General features: G+C 35.1%; 1 protein-coding gene and 1 long non-coding RNA gene across 2 annotated transcripts in view; one reads left to right on the plus strand and one right to left on the minus strand.

Annotated features, from left to right (window-relative positions):
* The first annotated feature begins 8587 nt into the window (after nt 1-8587).
* On the plus strand, nt 8588-13682 carry SOCS4 (suppressor of cytokine signaling 4). The gene has a single exon (XM_011283240.4). It carries the CDS (start codon nt 8588-8590, stop codon nt 9911-9913), a length of 1326 nt encoding a protein of 441 aa, XP_011281542.2. The 3' UTR covers nt 9914-13682.
* Nucleotides 13683-13747: 65 nt separating this feature from the next.
* Nucleotides 13748-16336, minus strand: part of LOC102899873 — a 69811-nt gene continuing 67222 nt past the window's right edge. The window contains exon 6 of the long non-coding RNA XR_006599608.1: nt 13748-14967. This is a non-coding gene — a long non-coding RNA (uncharacterized LOC102899873). The remainder of the gene's footprint in view (nt 14968-16336) is intronic.

Below are 16336 nucleotides of genomic sequence, written 5' to 3' on the forward strand. Positions count from 1 at the left end.
GCCCTTCCTTGGTAGCATGAATAAAAGAGACACTAAAAATATTTACTGAAAAATGAACCTGTATTGCTTTTGTAATGAGAAAAAAATGTATTTTAGTTCGGAGATTTTTTCATATGAACAAATTTATTTTTCACATTTTTTTCTTAATATTTCAAGGAATTCATCTGTCATCTACTATCCAGTGTATTCCATTTGTGGGCCCTAAATGTGCCACAGAATCCTCCTTAAGTATCAGACTATGATCAAATGTTAAGGACTATGACCCACAGAATCTAATTCAAATATCACAGACTATGATCAGAATGCTTTCAGGGAGTTTTGGGCCACATAATGGCAAGTAAACTTTGGAATCATGAATTTGGTAAGGAAATTCCCAGGTCTGAATTACTACCAGAGTAATAATTTATTTTTAAATTCTTAATGTAGTGTAATAATTCTATTAGGATCAAATTTATTTTAATTTAGTATTCACATGAATTCTGGTCTTAGATATGTATCAGCATTATAGATAAAGTACTTGTTCAATGAATAATTAATATATACAATAATGCTCTGGTATCCAACATTATAGAGAATACAATGAGTTTTCCAGATTGATGAAGTTTAACCTTTTAATTACTGGCTTTTTAACAGTTTTCTGTAGAAATCTTGAATTAAAATCACCTATCTGGCCTTATTCAGTAGAACTAACTAAATGTTATTTAAAGCTTTTGCTTGTAGAATGTTCATGTTGGATTTCATTTTCATTTCACCATCCTTGCAACTGGTGGTAGTATTTGGGATCAAATGGTTACTGAATCTGGGAACTTGCTTTCTTGAAAATGACTTTTATATAAATTTGCTTTTTAGATATTTGCCTCTTGCTTATTAAGAAATAATTTTTTGGGGGCGCCTAGGTGGCTCAGTTGGTTGAGAGACTGACTTCGACTCAGGTCATGATCTCATGGTTTGTGAGTTCGAGCCCCGCGTTGGTCTCTGTGCTGGCAGCTCAGAGCCTGGAGCCTGCTTCTGATTCTGTGTCTCCCTCTCTCTCTGCCCCTCCCTCACTCATGCTCTGTCTCAGAAATAAATAAACATTAAAAAAAAAATTAAAAAAAAAGAAATAATTTTTTTGAAAGATGTCACTGTGTACTCCCCAGAGCAATGTAATTTAGCTGCCTTCATAAAAAATTAATTATTGAATCAAAAGCCAAAGCAACCTTCTCCCAAGTGATTTTTTTCACCCTCTTAAAACAAAACAAAACAAAACAAAACAAAACAAAACAAAAACACCTCTGCAGTTACCAACAAAGATCTTTGATTTGTCAGCACGTTTTAAAATATCATCTTTGATTTCTATACTACATTAAAATGGTAGTAAAGCTACTTTCTTAGGAATTTGTGTCTCTTCTGCTTTGTTTATGCAAAGTCCATAAAATTCCAAGAATTAATGATAGGCTATTTGAAAGGATTTGTTCAGATTTAGAACCCTACAGTTTTTTTTTACATTCAGATTTTACCTGTATAGGCAAGACACCAAAGCACTTCTCCAAAATTCATCTTTAGTCTTGAAAAATATAACAATAAAAATAATTTTGTTCTCACTAAAAATTAATGTTATTTTTATTGGTAACAGTGTGATTTAATTTTTTTACTTTTAAGAATTTTAAGGTTTAATGAAACTTGTGGAAGAGATTAGAAAATTATTTTTCCATGCATCTTAAGTGTAAAGATGTGAGAGTTTATATACATGATGCATTTTTATCATTTTTGTAAAAAAAATCATGTAATAGGGAAATTTGAATATCTTTTTTATAAAAAGATTTCTCCATAGCATGTTTTCTTTAAGCAGTTACTTTCAGAGTAATTAAGATGTTACCTATACCATGAAATGACCACTTAGATATTTTGTTTTGCCTTTCTTTCTTCATATATCTGCTAAATAGCTGCTGAGAGCAACTTATCCCAGTAAATAAAGATCATCAATTTTAGAACACCTGTCATTTTGTGAAAGAAAAATGCATAACTCATCTTCAATTTCAACAACTTAAGTACTTTGCTCTGAGGTAGCTAGCAAACCTAGTATGTTATAAAATTTCCATCATTGTGTCTATTTACAAAGTATTGTGAAGATTTACTTATTTAAGGTAATATAATCCATAAATCTTTTCCAGTAACATGGAAGCAGGTGCAATCCATAAAGGTGAACAAAGAATTGGAGAGGGCTGGCATCAAGTCCTTTTTGGAACTCCTATTCTTCTCCCAGGAACAGCACACCATCCAGCACGTAACCATCTGACAACAAGTGATGGGAACATTGCCAACCATGTATTCAATATTAGTAAATTTTAATTTTTCTATTATTTATACAAATATAAATAGAAGTTAAATTTTCTTACTACCTTGAAGATTACAACATTAAATGACATTCTAGCCCATATACATATATTGATATGGTACGTTTTACCAAATCAAATTTTTGCAATAATTTATAAAAGTGGGATGAACTTCTGAAGATGAACTCAATTTTCTAGCAAAAGAATAGCTATGTGAAATTTATATAAGGCTATAGTTCTGAGATACTTTTGAAAATAAGTCAAGATTTTCTGTGCACAAACTCGAAGTACAGATAAATGTATGGAAAATTCATCTAGGGCAATGGTATTTTATTTTATTCTGTGGACACCTACAGCATTTACACACATAAGAACAGTTAACCTAAAATCCGGAGATACTTAACTGATAGGTACCTAGCATATACAAGTTGGTAAGCCTTGCCGAAGTAAACCTGTTATGTTGGCAGGTAAACTTTATTAAGGCTGGAAACTAGTTCTCTGGGGGAAAATGTCAAATTATTCTCTAGCTTCGTGGTCTGTTGAGTTTCAGCTATATCTGGCATATTGATCCCTTTTCACTTTGAAACATTTTGTTATCCTCCTGAAAATTATATTTGCTCATAAACTTTGTAGTTAGAAATCGGCTAGAGACAGAAGTATTCTTGTGCTTTTTGTCATTATAAACTATTTCTATTAAACTGGCTTGCGTGCCTTAATAAAACAATATATCTAATATCTTTCTTTAAAAAAAATTTATTGAGTGCTTAATACATTTAGGATCTGGCTGAGTACTTAACATACATTATTCTATTTAATCCCCAACAGCTCAGTGAAATAGATGGCATTTCCATTTTTCAGATGGAAAAAACTGAGGTTTCAGGTGATATGGCTAGTATAAAATAAACTGGACTCAAACGATATTACTAATGCCCATTGTCATTGTGCTGTGGAACTGCATCCTTGTCATATACATGCATAGAGATATTGAAAATGTTAAAATGGTTACTGCTGGGTGGTAGGATTATGGATAATTTTGGGTTTTTCCTCATAACTTGAAGCTTAGTTTGAATTTGTCCCAGTGAGTATGAATTATTATTATTTCTATCAAAACGATATATGTGCCTAGGTTAAAATTTAAATTAAACTGGAAGTTTAGATAAGCTAAGAAATGCTGCAATTGAACCCATCTCAGAGGCATCTACTTTCAATCTCTGTTTTTCTGATATTTACCTTTATATTTCTAAATCATATGCTTATACTTCTCTTTCTTGGTTCATCAGTTAACAGACATCAGTTGAGTTTCTCTCATGATAGATGAGGATTTAACTCTTTTAGTTTCCTTCTTTTCATTTTGTTTTCTCAATTATATCAGAGTTTTGGTGAATATGTAAATATCATTCATGGCTGAGTCAGGTGTTTTACAATTCTGTTTTCTTTTTTTTTAATTTTTTTAATGTTTATTTTTGAGAGAGAGGGAGAGAGACAGAGCACAAGCAGGGCACGGGCAGAGAGAAAGGGAGACACGGAATCCAAAGCAGGCTCCAGGCTCTGAGCTGTCAGTGCAGAACCTGATGCGGGGCTCGAACCCATGAACCACGAGATCATGACCTGAGCTGAAGTCAGATCCTCAACTAACTAAGCCACCCAGGCACCCCTTTCTTTTTCTTCTTCTTCTTCTTCTTCTTCTTTTTTTTAATGTCTATTTATTTTGAGAGAGAGCACAAGCAGGGGAAAGTCAATTCTATTTTGTTTTTTTTTTTCCTCAAGATCCTCCACCTTGGAGCCTATGGCCTTGTGAAATTTTATCGACTAGTTGCTCTGGATACCCTGTTGTCTAGAGACTTTTCCTTCTTCATCACCCTAAGAATTCAGATTTCCTTTCTGCTATGTTAAATGTCTTATTTCCTGTGTTATATCTTTTGATGTGTTGTACGACTCTAATTTTAGAAGACTGTATCTTCCAGTATGAGGTAAAATTGTTGATGTTTTGCATGTCTGGAAATTTTTTTTTTTTTTTTTTTTTTATGCTTCTTTGTTTTTGAGAGAGAGTGCGAAAGCCGGGAGGGGGGAGTAGAGAGGGGGTCAGAGGATCCAAAGCAGGCTCCATGCCAACAGCAATGAGCCTGATGTGGGACTCGAACTCATCAACTGTGAGATCATGACCTGAGCCAAAGTTGAGCACTCACCCATCTGAGCCACCCAGGTGCCCCTCTTATCCTGATACTTGATTGATAATTTGACTGGTTGTCTCTTCAAAGTTGGAAACTAGCTTCTAGATTCCAAAACTAGCCTCTAGCTCCTAATATTACTATTGAGAAACAGAGGCCGTTTTATTTACATTCCTTTGTGACTTTTTTCCCACAAGAAGACTGTTTTTTATTTTTTTTAATTTTTTTTTTTTTTGGCTTAGACTTATTTATTTAACTACGGTAAGAATGCTTAACGTGAGATCTACTCTCTTAACTATATTATGTCTTCATCTCTAGGGTTGTAAAATTTTAGAATAATGTATCCCATTGTGTATTTTGCCCCATTGTGCTGGGTACCGAAAGCTCTTTCATTATGGAGGCTCATGTACTTTGGTTCTAGGAAATTTCCTAATGTGGTTTCTTGTATAGTTTCTCCCCCTTTATTTTGTTATTTGGTATGAAATGTATGTATTGTTCCTCTAGTTTTCTTATCTCTTCTAATCATTTTTTCCTACTTCCTAGTATTTCCTCAATTTATCCTCCAATTTTCCTATTGAATATTTTATTTCTGTAATCATATTTTTAATTCCCAAAGCTTTCTTATTCTCTGATTGTCCCATACTTCTCTTGCTCATTCATAGATGTAATATCTTCTCTTAACTTGGAAGAAATCAGTTTTGTTTTCTGCTCTTTTTATAGGTATTGTTTTCTTTCAGTTCTTAATTTTTTTTTAGTTTTTGTTAGAGACTTTCCTCAAAAGTCTGATGACCTATAACCATTCATATTCCAGAGTGAATGAAGCACAACAATGCTGCCTGACAGCTGTGAGTAGGTGGGGCTTATGGAGTAGCAAGCTTCTCTGTATGCTTGGGTGGCCTTCCAGCTTTTTATTGGAGGAGTCCCAGGTGTCAGCATCTAGAGGTCTTTTCTCCTTGTCCATTCCATTCTTTGGCAAAGTCTCTTTTAATTCCCTATCAGGAGATACAAGTCTGGATGCTGGAGTTCTGGAAGCCAGATTGAAGAAGGAGGCAGGAACTTTCATTCTGATTTTAATCCCAACCTCCCTTCTACCCCTGTGTCTGGTATCCAAAGCCCTGAGCCTCTCTGGTTCAGTTTCTCCAAATGATAAATATCCCATCTCCTCTAAGTGTAGGAGTAAGAACCAGAGCTATACATCTGCTGGAAGTACGTACCTCTCCATTTTCCACCCGGTTCTCCACCCACATTTTCTATAGTACCTGGTGCCTCTGGGTCCTGGACTTCGCCCACTCTGTTGGCTTGCTTCTCGTTCATGTCACTTCTGTGCCTACTGTTACCTACCTCTCTGTTGGTACCTCTTCTGTTGCTGAGTCAGATATTGGTCCTCCATTCATATTCTGTCCTCATATTTTGTGATTCAGGTGATAGATATCTGCTAGTCTCATTGAAGATAAAAGCTTTGTATTTTAATTTCTGATTTTTCCTTGTTTTGGGCTAACTTCTGAGAAAAGGATGAAGTGAAAAGATTTTCACTTGGCCGTTTTATTTATTTATATTCTCTTATTCTCTTATTGAGAGAATTCTTATTCTCTTGAGAGAATAAGAGATAACATGAGTAGGGGAGAGGAGCGGGGTGGGGGGAGAGAGGGAGGGAGGGAGGGAGGGAGGAAGAGGATCTTAAGCAGGCTCCACACTCAGTGCAGAGCCTGATGCAAGGTTCAATCCCATGACCCTAGGATAATGACCTGATTTGCAACCAAGAGGTGGATGGTCAACCAATTAAGTCACCCAGGTGCCCCCACTTGGCCATTTCAAGCCGGACAATTATTTATTTTATAATCAGAAAAAAACAAAAAGCTACTTTCATTTTGAGAGGAAATGAAGTTATACTCCTCACTAAGATATTTAGTAATAGAAAGCAGCAGGTATAGTAGCTAAAGAAGCATTGGAATCACTAAAGGATTTTATAGGAGACTTGGTTATTGAAGACAGAACTTGGGAGAAACTGAAACAGGCCCTGGTAAAGGTGGGAATGTCGTCAAGAACAGAGAGAGAGTTTATCACTGATAATAGGAACTGTACAATGTAGGGGTAACAGGGAGGCAAGATGAAGGAGCTCATATCCAGTGTAGTTGAGTTGGTCACAGAGTTTAATAAACTGCTATATTGATTTTTTTAGTAAATCACCAGGCATTTCAAATCTTACATATTTTTCACAACTGAGTAAAAAAAGTAGAAACTGGGGCACCTAGGTGGCTCAGTCGATTAAACATCTGACTTCAGCTTAGGTCATGATCTCACAGTTCGTGAGTTTGAGCCCCGTGTTGGGCTCTGTGCTGATAGCTCAGAGCCTGGAGCCTGCCTCAGATTCTGTGTCTCCCTCCCTCTCCCTCTCTCTCTCTCTCTCTCTCTCTCTCTCTCTCTCTCTCTCTCTCTCTGCCCTTCCCCCACTTGCACTCTGTCTCTCTCTCTCTCTCTCTCTCAAAAATAAAAATAAACATAAAAAGAAAAAAAGTAGAAACTATGTTGTATTAATGAAAAATATCTGCTTGGGACTCCCTTATTACTTTTTTATCTTGAAAAATGTGTGCAGTCTCTTAGTAACAAGTGTCTCTTCTAAGCCATGACTCTTCATATTCTTCAGCCTACTTTGTTTCTTCTCCTTGTTTATTTTTGCTCAATGGAATTTAGTCAATAAACAGCCAGAGCATACTGTTGAATATAATTTTGGCATACTAAGTGATGATGTATCTTCCAAAATTATAATTAAAAATATTTTCCCTATAGATTTTAAATGACTGTATAATAGTGAGCCCACTAAATAAAAATAATCAGTATAATCACCAGGTGCCATTCAGGGTTTAGCAATGGAGTACTTTATTTGGCAAGTCTGACTCATTAGTTCACAGTTTTAGGTACTTGCTTAAGTATTTAGTACAGATGTTTGTTTCAAATCATATTGCTTTGAAAATACATTCAAGTGGCTATAAACATTTACTTGACTGTCAGGATTGTAATGTTCCTCTGACATAATCAGAAACTTAATCATAATTAGTGTGCTGAGTGAGACTGATTTTCTCAGTCTCCAAATTCAACTTTGATCTGTAAAATATTTGAGATTATAGAATCCTTACCCCCAATTCTGGGTTTAAATCTTATTCCACCTAAGAAGAGTTAATTTAATCCCAACTATGACCAATCATTACTATTTGTCTTAATAAAATTCAGTATTTCACATTGTAAATTCTATATCTAGCCAATTTCATGGGAAAGTCATTGCCCTATAGAAGTTTATACCTGTTTCTCAGAATTACCAAGAAAAATACAAGGGTGTGTATGTGTGTATGTAAAATAACAAATTTTTATTCTATTCCATATTTTCTAAGAATTGCCTAGACTAATAGTGAAATTGAGCAATTACTGAAATGAGTTGACAGAATTGCGTTGCAAATGCTTGCATGGCATTCATACTGTTCAGTGGTGATTATTTAATAAATTTTTAAGAGATTTTATAACTTAAAAGTTCATATTTTCAATCAACAGGAAATAAAACAAGGAGAGGGAAGTAAAGGCACTATAGGGTAGTGGTTCTCAAACACCAAGTCATAGATTTCTCACTGTCTCTTACAAACAATTCACTGACTGGTTTGCTGTGAAATAAAAATAAGGGGAGGAAATATTGGCATAAGCTGTATCTCAAGACTAGAAATTATTCACATTTTGAGCATACAGTTTGGCTAAGAGAGGAAGCTTCAGTTTTTCTAATCTATATTGAGAATTAGGTGTGGGAAAAGAACTCAGGTTCTTGACTCCCTGGCCCTATGAAATTATTAGTATATAGTAAAGCAGATTATTTAAATGAGAACAAAATATCTTGGAACTGCCTTCCAATATATCCAGTACTCTTATCTTGTACCTGTACTAATTTTGGTTTTTCATCTCTGTCGGGGGTTAATATATAAACTGTATACAAAATGAATGACAAATGACTAATGATTTTTTTTTTCTTTAGATACATCCAGAGAGTGCCCAGAAGAAACTCCCTCCTGGAAAAACTAAAAAAGCAGTATTTATAACACTGGAATTTGTGGATAATTTATCAAAATGGCAGAAAGTAGTGAAAATAGTAGCAAAAATGTAGATGTAAGGCCCAAAACTAGTCGAAGTAGAAGTGCTGACAGAAAGGACGGGTATGTATGGAGTGGAAAGAAATTATCTTGGTCAAAAAAGAGTGAAAGTTGTTCAGATGCTGAAACAGTGAATGCTATAGAGAAAACTGAAGTTCCTTTAAGGAGCCAAGAAAGGAAGCACAGCTGTTCATCCATCGAGTTGGATTTAGATCATTCCTGTGGGCATAGATTTTTAGGCCGATCTCTTAAACAGAAACTGCAAGATGCCGTGGGGCAGTGTTTCCCAATAAAGAATTGTAGTGGTCGGCACTCTTCGGGGCTTCCATCTAAAAGGAAAATTCATATCAGTGAACTCATGTTAGATAAGTGTCCTTTTCCACCTCGATCAGATTTAGCCTTTAGGTGGCATTTTATTAAACGACACACTGCTCCTATAAATCCCAAATCCAGTGAGTGGGTAAGCACAGACTTGGCTCAGAGTGAATTGAGGGATGGTCAGCTAAAACAAAGAAGAAATGTGGAAGAAGAGGTGAACTGCTTCTCACATACTGATGTTCAGCCCTGTGTCATAACCACCAACAATGCTTCATGTAGAGGTGGTCCTGTGACTGGCTCTGTGATGAACCTGGTTTCAAATAACAGTATAGAAGATAGTGATATGGATTCAGATGATGAAATTATTACACTTTGCACAAGTTCCAGAAAAAGAAACAAACCCAAATGGGAAATGGATGAAGAAATCCTACAGCTGGAAACACCTCCTAAGTACCATACCCAGATTGATTACGTCCACTGTCTTGTACCAGACCTCCTTCAGATCAATAACAATCCATGTTACTGGGGAGTTATGGATAAATATGCAGCTGAAGCTCTACTAGAGGGAAAACCAGAGGGTACCTTTTTACTTCGAGACTCAGCACAGGAAGACTATTTATTCTCTGTTAGTTTTAGACGCTATAGTCGTTCTCTTCACGCTAGAATTGAACAGTGGAATCACAATTTTAGCTTTGATGCACATGATCCTTGTGTCTTCCATTCTCCTGACATTACTGGGCTCCTAGAACATTATAAGGACCCAAGTGCCTGTATGTTCTTTGAACCACTTTTATCCACTCCTTTAATTCGGACTTTCCCTTTTTCCTTGCAACATATATGCAGAACAGTTATTTGTAACTGTACAACTTACGATGGCATTGATGCCCTTCCAATTCCTTCTTCTATGAAATTATATCTGAAGGAATATCACTATAAATCAAAAGTTAGAGTACTCAGGATTGATGCACCAGAACAACAGTGCTAGGAAAAGTATAGGTATATGAGAATGATTATATACATATTTTCATTTAATATTTTATTTTTCTTATACCACTTTGAATTTTTCTACAAGGGCAGTTGAAATCCAAAATAAATCTCTGCCCTAAATTTTACTTCCAGATCAGTTTATTTTTCTTATGATAACAATAATTGTTTAAAGTTACACAGTAGGGGTTAATGAATATTTTTGACCACGTGTTTGGTTTTTGTTTTTACCAAATAGATTGTAAGATTTTTTTTCTTAATTGTAATTTGCTTATGATCCAGGGATATTTGGAATTTGGTAGGCAATGCAAATACAGTTAAGTAATCGGTATTTTGTATTTTTCTTTAAAAATAATCTTATGTTCTTTCCTAATGTAAATTCCTTGTTAACCTATGCCATTGGCATTCCTATACATAAAATACAGTTTCCCTGTCACCCTTTCAGAGTTGTTTTAAAATTCTTCAGTAAAGCTGAGTGTTATAATTCACAATCTATACCAATGTAATTGAGTTTTGTAATTTAATAATAGGAATGCTGAAGGTAACAAAATGGTTTAAAATTAAACTTGAAGTGTTTCACTTTAAATATTAACTACTACTAAATTTGATCGATTGGGAAGAATCAAATGAGAACATGACTTTTTGGAGGTGAATTTATTTTCTACACTGTGGCGTGGTCATTTGTTATTTTTGAATAGGTCTTTCACTCAACTTAGATGAGTTGCTCTTTTCAGAACATGAATATTGTTCCTTTCTCACTGGAAGCTTAAAAAGTAATGATAACACTATCAGTAACTAGTAGTTACTAACATATTTAAGCAACTATGGGGTTTTTCTGTATTTACTTATGAACTGTTGCTTCTAATTAGCCTTTTTATAGAAACTCTGAGCCTGTTACTTTGGGGAAATGCCACAACATTATAAACAGCTACAAATTGCCATTGATAACCAAGGAGGACCTAAGTAGTCTTCATTATTTTAAATTGAGCTTGACTAAAGATTTAAGAAGTAAACGTGGAGCTCAGTTTTTAAGAAGCTTGATATTGGTTTTGATTTTCAGGTTTCAAATACTCCTGTTTTCAGAATTAACATGTCTTTACTGTGGCTTCAACAAAGGGAAAACATTTTGAGAGCTACATGGCTTATGCCATACTGAACAGTACTGGGCACTGGGACTAATATTTTAAATTTACTGTCTCGATAGGGAAGTATATTTAGAAACATCATTATCCCAGTACAATAAAGGTAAATGGAGTGATAGCCTATCTAACTCCTCTTTTTTTTAATAGTCAGTGCATAATTTCCTAGATAGTAGTTTCTTCTGGTGAGCTGTCTAGCCCTTTGTACAAAGTGGCATTTCTAATATCATAGTAATTGATTTCTCAATGCTAATTTAGGTCCAGTAGTAAGCTACTTCTACCTGGATTGAAAGAAATTTGACTCAACTTTCCAACTCAGAACAGGTGTTTCATAGGTATCATTGCTTTTATGTTGAAGTAGCATTTTGCTTTCCTGCAGTTCTGTTAACATAAAGATGGCATTTTTCAGTAATAGCTTTAAAATAAATTTTTAGCCATTACCACAAAATTGAACCAGGAAAATCTCTGTTACCATTATCTTCTATCATTTTTTTTTTCTCAGTGATCTCAAAATTGTCTTGGTTACAGTGAGGGGTAACTACTAAGTATGGCACCTGTCTATGGAGTAATGAGGCTCAGGATATCATTAACACCGATACTAGGATAAATATCTCTTCTAAAGATGATATTTCCCTTTTACAAAAGTAGAGAAGTCTCATACTACCTCATCTTTTATTGTGATGCTTTTGTAGATCACTGAGAAGCTTGTCTTGTTTACCAACAGAACACTTCCTAAATATCCATTTTTGGTGAAAGAACATTAATAGTATAGTAAGAATCTACCCGTGATTATAGTTTTTTATCAGAATTTGATAATGAGACTTTCTGTTTCTGTGAAACAATTATTGTTTTAAATATTTTTCTTTTAAAAATAACTTTTTATCAGTACAGAAAAACCTAAGGGATGACTAGCTAACAAGTATTCTGTTAAAGAGTAATTTTATAAAGAAAAATGAAATATAATTATGTTGTCTTTTATAATGGTAAAAATTAATGTTTATATGAAAATCAAGATCTAAGTAGCTTTTCATATATTCAAACTGGTTGCTTGTGATATATTTTCTCTGGCTTTCTTATTTTTCCAACTTCAAGGTATTAATAGCTGTTAACATTTTCAAAATACTGCCATATATATAGCCTTGAAGTAGATCTAATAAATGAGAGCAGGGAAGAGACTTATTTACTCTGAAATGGTTTGTATTTTTCCTTTGGTGTTTGCTACAGTGAAAAGAAATCTGGAAAGTAGAAATATAAAGACTGGAGAAGGGAATTGTTTACCATGAAGGAAAAAGAAGAGTAATAATAAATTAATTTTTAAAGCATTAAAGAATTGAAATTTAGAAAGGTTAATTTCTTTCTCAGTGACTTTGTGAGGACACATTTGGAAGAGCATCCAGTATTCACAAACTAAATTTTAAAATGTGAAATATGTAATTATTGGAATATATAACTAAAATGATTAAGTGTTGAGAGGAACACGAGGAAAAATACAAATATATCTAAATATAAATTTTGTAACTAAGTTTGTTGGCATTTGAAAAGTGTAAATTCCAGAGTTGAGAAAGCATTCAGCATGGTGGAAATGTGTAGAGTTATTGGTGAGAAAGGATGGAGCTAAAAGAAACAAGATAAAATATTAAAATTAAGAATTTAGGCATCACCTCAGGGAAGAGCCTTGACAGTGAAAGGGAACTACTTAATCGCTAATAGCTGGTCTGGACCAGACACTTAACTGCCCTTCGGGAATCATCCTGCACTAATCAGGAAATAAACTTGACTTTTCTATTTCTCAAGTTTTTCAGGACACCACCGTCACCGCCACCACTGCCACCACCGTGCATCTTCTTTTTTTTAAGCTACACAGCATCTTGATTCATACTATAATTCCTGAAATATGCTGAATGGATATGTTTTTAGGTTCCTTGAGCATTTTTGTATAAAGAATCATATGTGATCTTTCGATAGCCATGCCATTCACTTAAATAATTCATACAGGGAATGGCTTAATTTAGAGGAAGACCTAATAGGAAGAAGATTAAAGGAAGCTTTTAGTCAGCCTGTGGCTAGATTTATTGATTTGGTGAACCGAACTGTTTTCTTTCCTGAAATTCAGCTAATGGTCAAAGAATGGCTTTCAGTTAAAGTTTTGACTTATTATAAATAATATAAAGAATGTCTTAGCAATTAGAAATCCTTTAAAAAGTAGAGCAAATGTGGCAAATAGGACTCATACAAATTCCATTTCTTTTGATAAGAAAAACACAAACCATTATCATTTATTCATGAGCCAAAGCCATTAAGAAGACAAATCAAGTTATCAGCTTCCTGTCTCTCTGAAGTTTGGATCATTTTATAGACCCACATAATAGGTTTCTTCCTATGAAACAAAAACCTTAAAACCTAACTCTTATACTCTTAGCTTTCATTTATAATCTTTTTTGTCACTTTTAGATATGATTATAGCTAAAATCTGTGTAATCAATAGGTTATACATTGATTTTAGTAGACAGACTTCACAGGAAAATAGACATAATTATTTCTTGAGACAACACAGGGAGAACAATGTTTAAATGTAAACCTGTGTGTTAAGTAATTTAATACCCAAATGAATAAAAGATTTTAAGTCATGCAGATTATTGTTTCTAATTTGGAAAAAATTCTTTACAATTTTGGTTTTAACCATAATCAGTTTTACGTTTATTATTTCTAAAAAATGAATGCAAAGCACAAAGGTTTTTTTTTTTTTTCCTTTTTTTAATGGCATACTAGAAGTGAGCAGTGCTACAAGAGTCTGTACTAATACGTTAATAATGTTGGACACATAATGGAGGTAACTTTTCAAATGGATTGGCTTCTAGGTAGAAATATAGACTAATGGATATAACCCAATGGGAAGGGACTTGGGGCACATGAATCCTATTTCAAATAAAACCAGAATCTATTTTTTGTTTACTTTTTATTTTCAAATAGATTACTCAATCCTAAATTTTTACCTTCATCTAGCATACAAAATGTAGGTAAATTAATACTTGTCACTTGACTTGCTGAAGGTTAGTTCTTCATTTAAGAGATGACTCTTGGAGCATACTTGAAAATAATTTCTGTAATTTCTTGAAAGTAATGTGATGATAGATTTTCAAAGTATCCCTTAGTGGACCCTGCAAATTCACATTCACTTCTAGTCTATAATAGGCTTTCTTGGCTTGGTTTGACAATAGAGATAACAGTACAATATGGATTTATGGTTTAGACTCAGGAATTGGATGAACAGTTCCAATTTCCTCCTACCCTTAATAAGGTTTATGTAAAATTGATGTTTGCCTAAGTTATTTTAAAAGTTGATTACATCTGCAGGAAGTAAAGATAATCACTTTTGTTGTGGTTGTAATCAAATCTAAGCTTTCAGACTTAAAGTAAAACTTGAGAGGAGGTTTACTTAAATTATGTTGACTTTGCTAGGATTGAATAAATTCTGTGTAAACCAAGTATGAACTTGATATATACTTGAATATACAGAGTTTAAGTAGTAACTTCGCAAAGCTGTTAGTACTCTTGTCAATCAGGCTTGTGTGATCTTCCCCGTACCCAAAAAGAAGTAGACTGTTTACATTTTTATTTCTAATCCTGGAGTTGAATGTTTCTTCTTCAGTGTGAGTTCAAATAAATTGACCTGAATAAATTTTCACTTCTTAATTAAACTTCATATATAAAATACAAAGGCTTTGTGTCTTGTTTTTAAAACATTGTATATCCTGACTTAGCACATTCAACTTAAAATCTGAAAAAAATTTAAACATCTATATTACACATTTTCTAATTTATAATACACTTTCCATCTTCGGTGTGTCAGTTTGGGTCTTCCAGAAGCAGATGCCAAGATGTCATTAAAGGTGCAAGATTTATTGGGGGAAAACACCTATGAAGAAAGAAAGTGTGGAAGTCTTCATACCACTTTGCAAGTCTGACATACATGAAAGAAATCCGAAGGTTGGGTAGGGTGGGCTTCAGACTGCAGGACAGTTGTGAAAGAGCTAAATGGGGATTTAGTTTCTCAGCAAAGGTTGCCTGTGGGAGCCCACATGGGACAGGAACGGTCTAGCTCTAGAACTCTCACTATGCTGTTATTGGCTGGGAGCATGGGAAAACGAGGCTGTCACTCTGATATGTGACCTGGACCAAGGTGAGATGAGGCACTTGACTTGGGCACAAAAATTTTCTGACCAAAAATCTCAGTAATGAAAAGCAGTATTTCAATGCAACATTTTTAAATCAGTTTTTCAAAAAATTCTAATGAAAAAAAGTTAAAATTGTAAAGTAGTTTTACTGACTTCCTAGTGACTCAGACTTCCTTATAGCTCCATAAGGCACTTAATTTACTGACTCCTGAGGGCAGGGCAAGTGGTTCACGCTAATACCATTTTACATAGACCATTTTCCCTGTTTAAAAATAAGTCTTCCCTAGGCTTAGGTATTTGCATTTTCTCTATTACTCGTTTTTCAGTATGAGAAGTGTGTGTACTGGTGGAGCATACTCAGGAAACCTTAGTTTAGGTAGTTTCTAGTAAAGTGCCCCTCCCCAGTGACCCACTATGGGGTTACACAAAGCAAAATGTTGTAAAGATACTGCACACTTCCAATATGTTTTGATATATGTATTACATATACATATTATATATACTGCAGCAGTTTCCTTGATGGCTGGGGAAATGTGTCAATCATCCTTCAGACGTGACAGTAAATAGGTAAAAGGTTTATTCAGAGATGAACATGTGGCGAGGAGAGGCATTGATCAGGAAGAAGCAGCAAAGACAGCTGCTCTTTTAGTTAATATCAATTGTCAAGCCATTCGTAAACGTCTTCTCTTTCCTGTTTTGTTCCTTTAGCTCTCCCCAATTTTGGCCCCTGGGCCGGTATCCCCTAATTGGGCTGCATCCACACCCAGCCAGCTTCGAGGCCCGACTGTATAAATCTAAGCATAGGAAACCCAGAATCTGACCTCAAGCCACTCCAGGAAACAAGTTAGCAATTTCCGCCACGCTACTCAAAACGTCACTGGCTACAGAAATTTCCACCGAGTGCTCAGAATTCCGGAAAACCAAGGAGCTTTCCTCCCGCCCACCAAAAGAAAGCTGCACCGCCCCGCCGGGCAGGCTGCAGTGCCGCAGGGAGCCTGCGGGAGGCGCGCGAGGTCCTGCCCGGCCCGGCCCAGCCCCGGTAGGAGGGGAGAGCGCGAGCGGGGGCGGCGCGCTCGCCGCTTCCTGTTCCGGCGCCAGGAGGAGCTGCGC

This window comes from Felis catus, chromosome B3 (genome assembly GCF_018350175.1).
Source record: "Felis catus isolate Fca126 chromosome B3, F.catus_Fca126_mat1.0, whole genome shotgun sequence".
NCBI classification, from domain to species: domain Eukaryota; kingdom Metazoa; phylum Chordata; class Mammalia; order Carnivora; family Felidae; genus Felis; species Felis catus.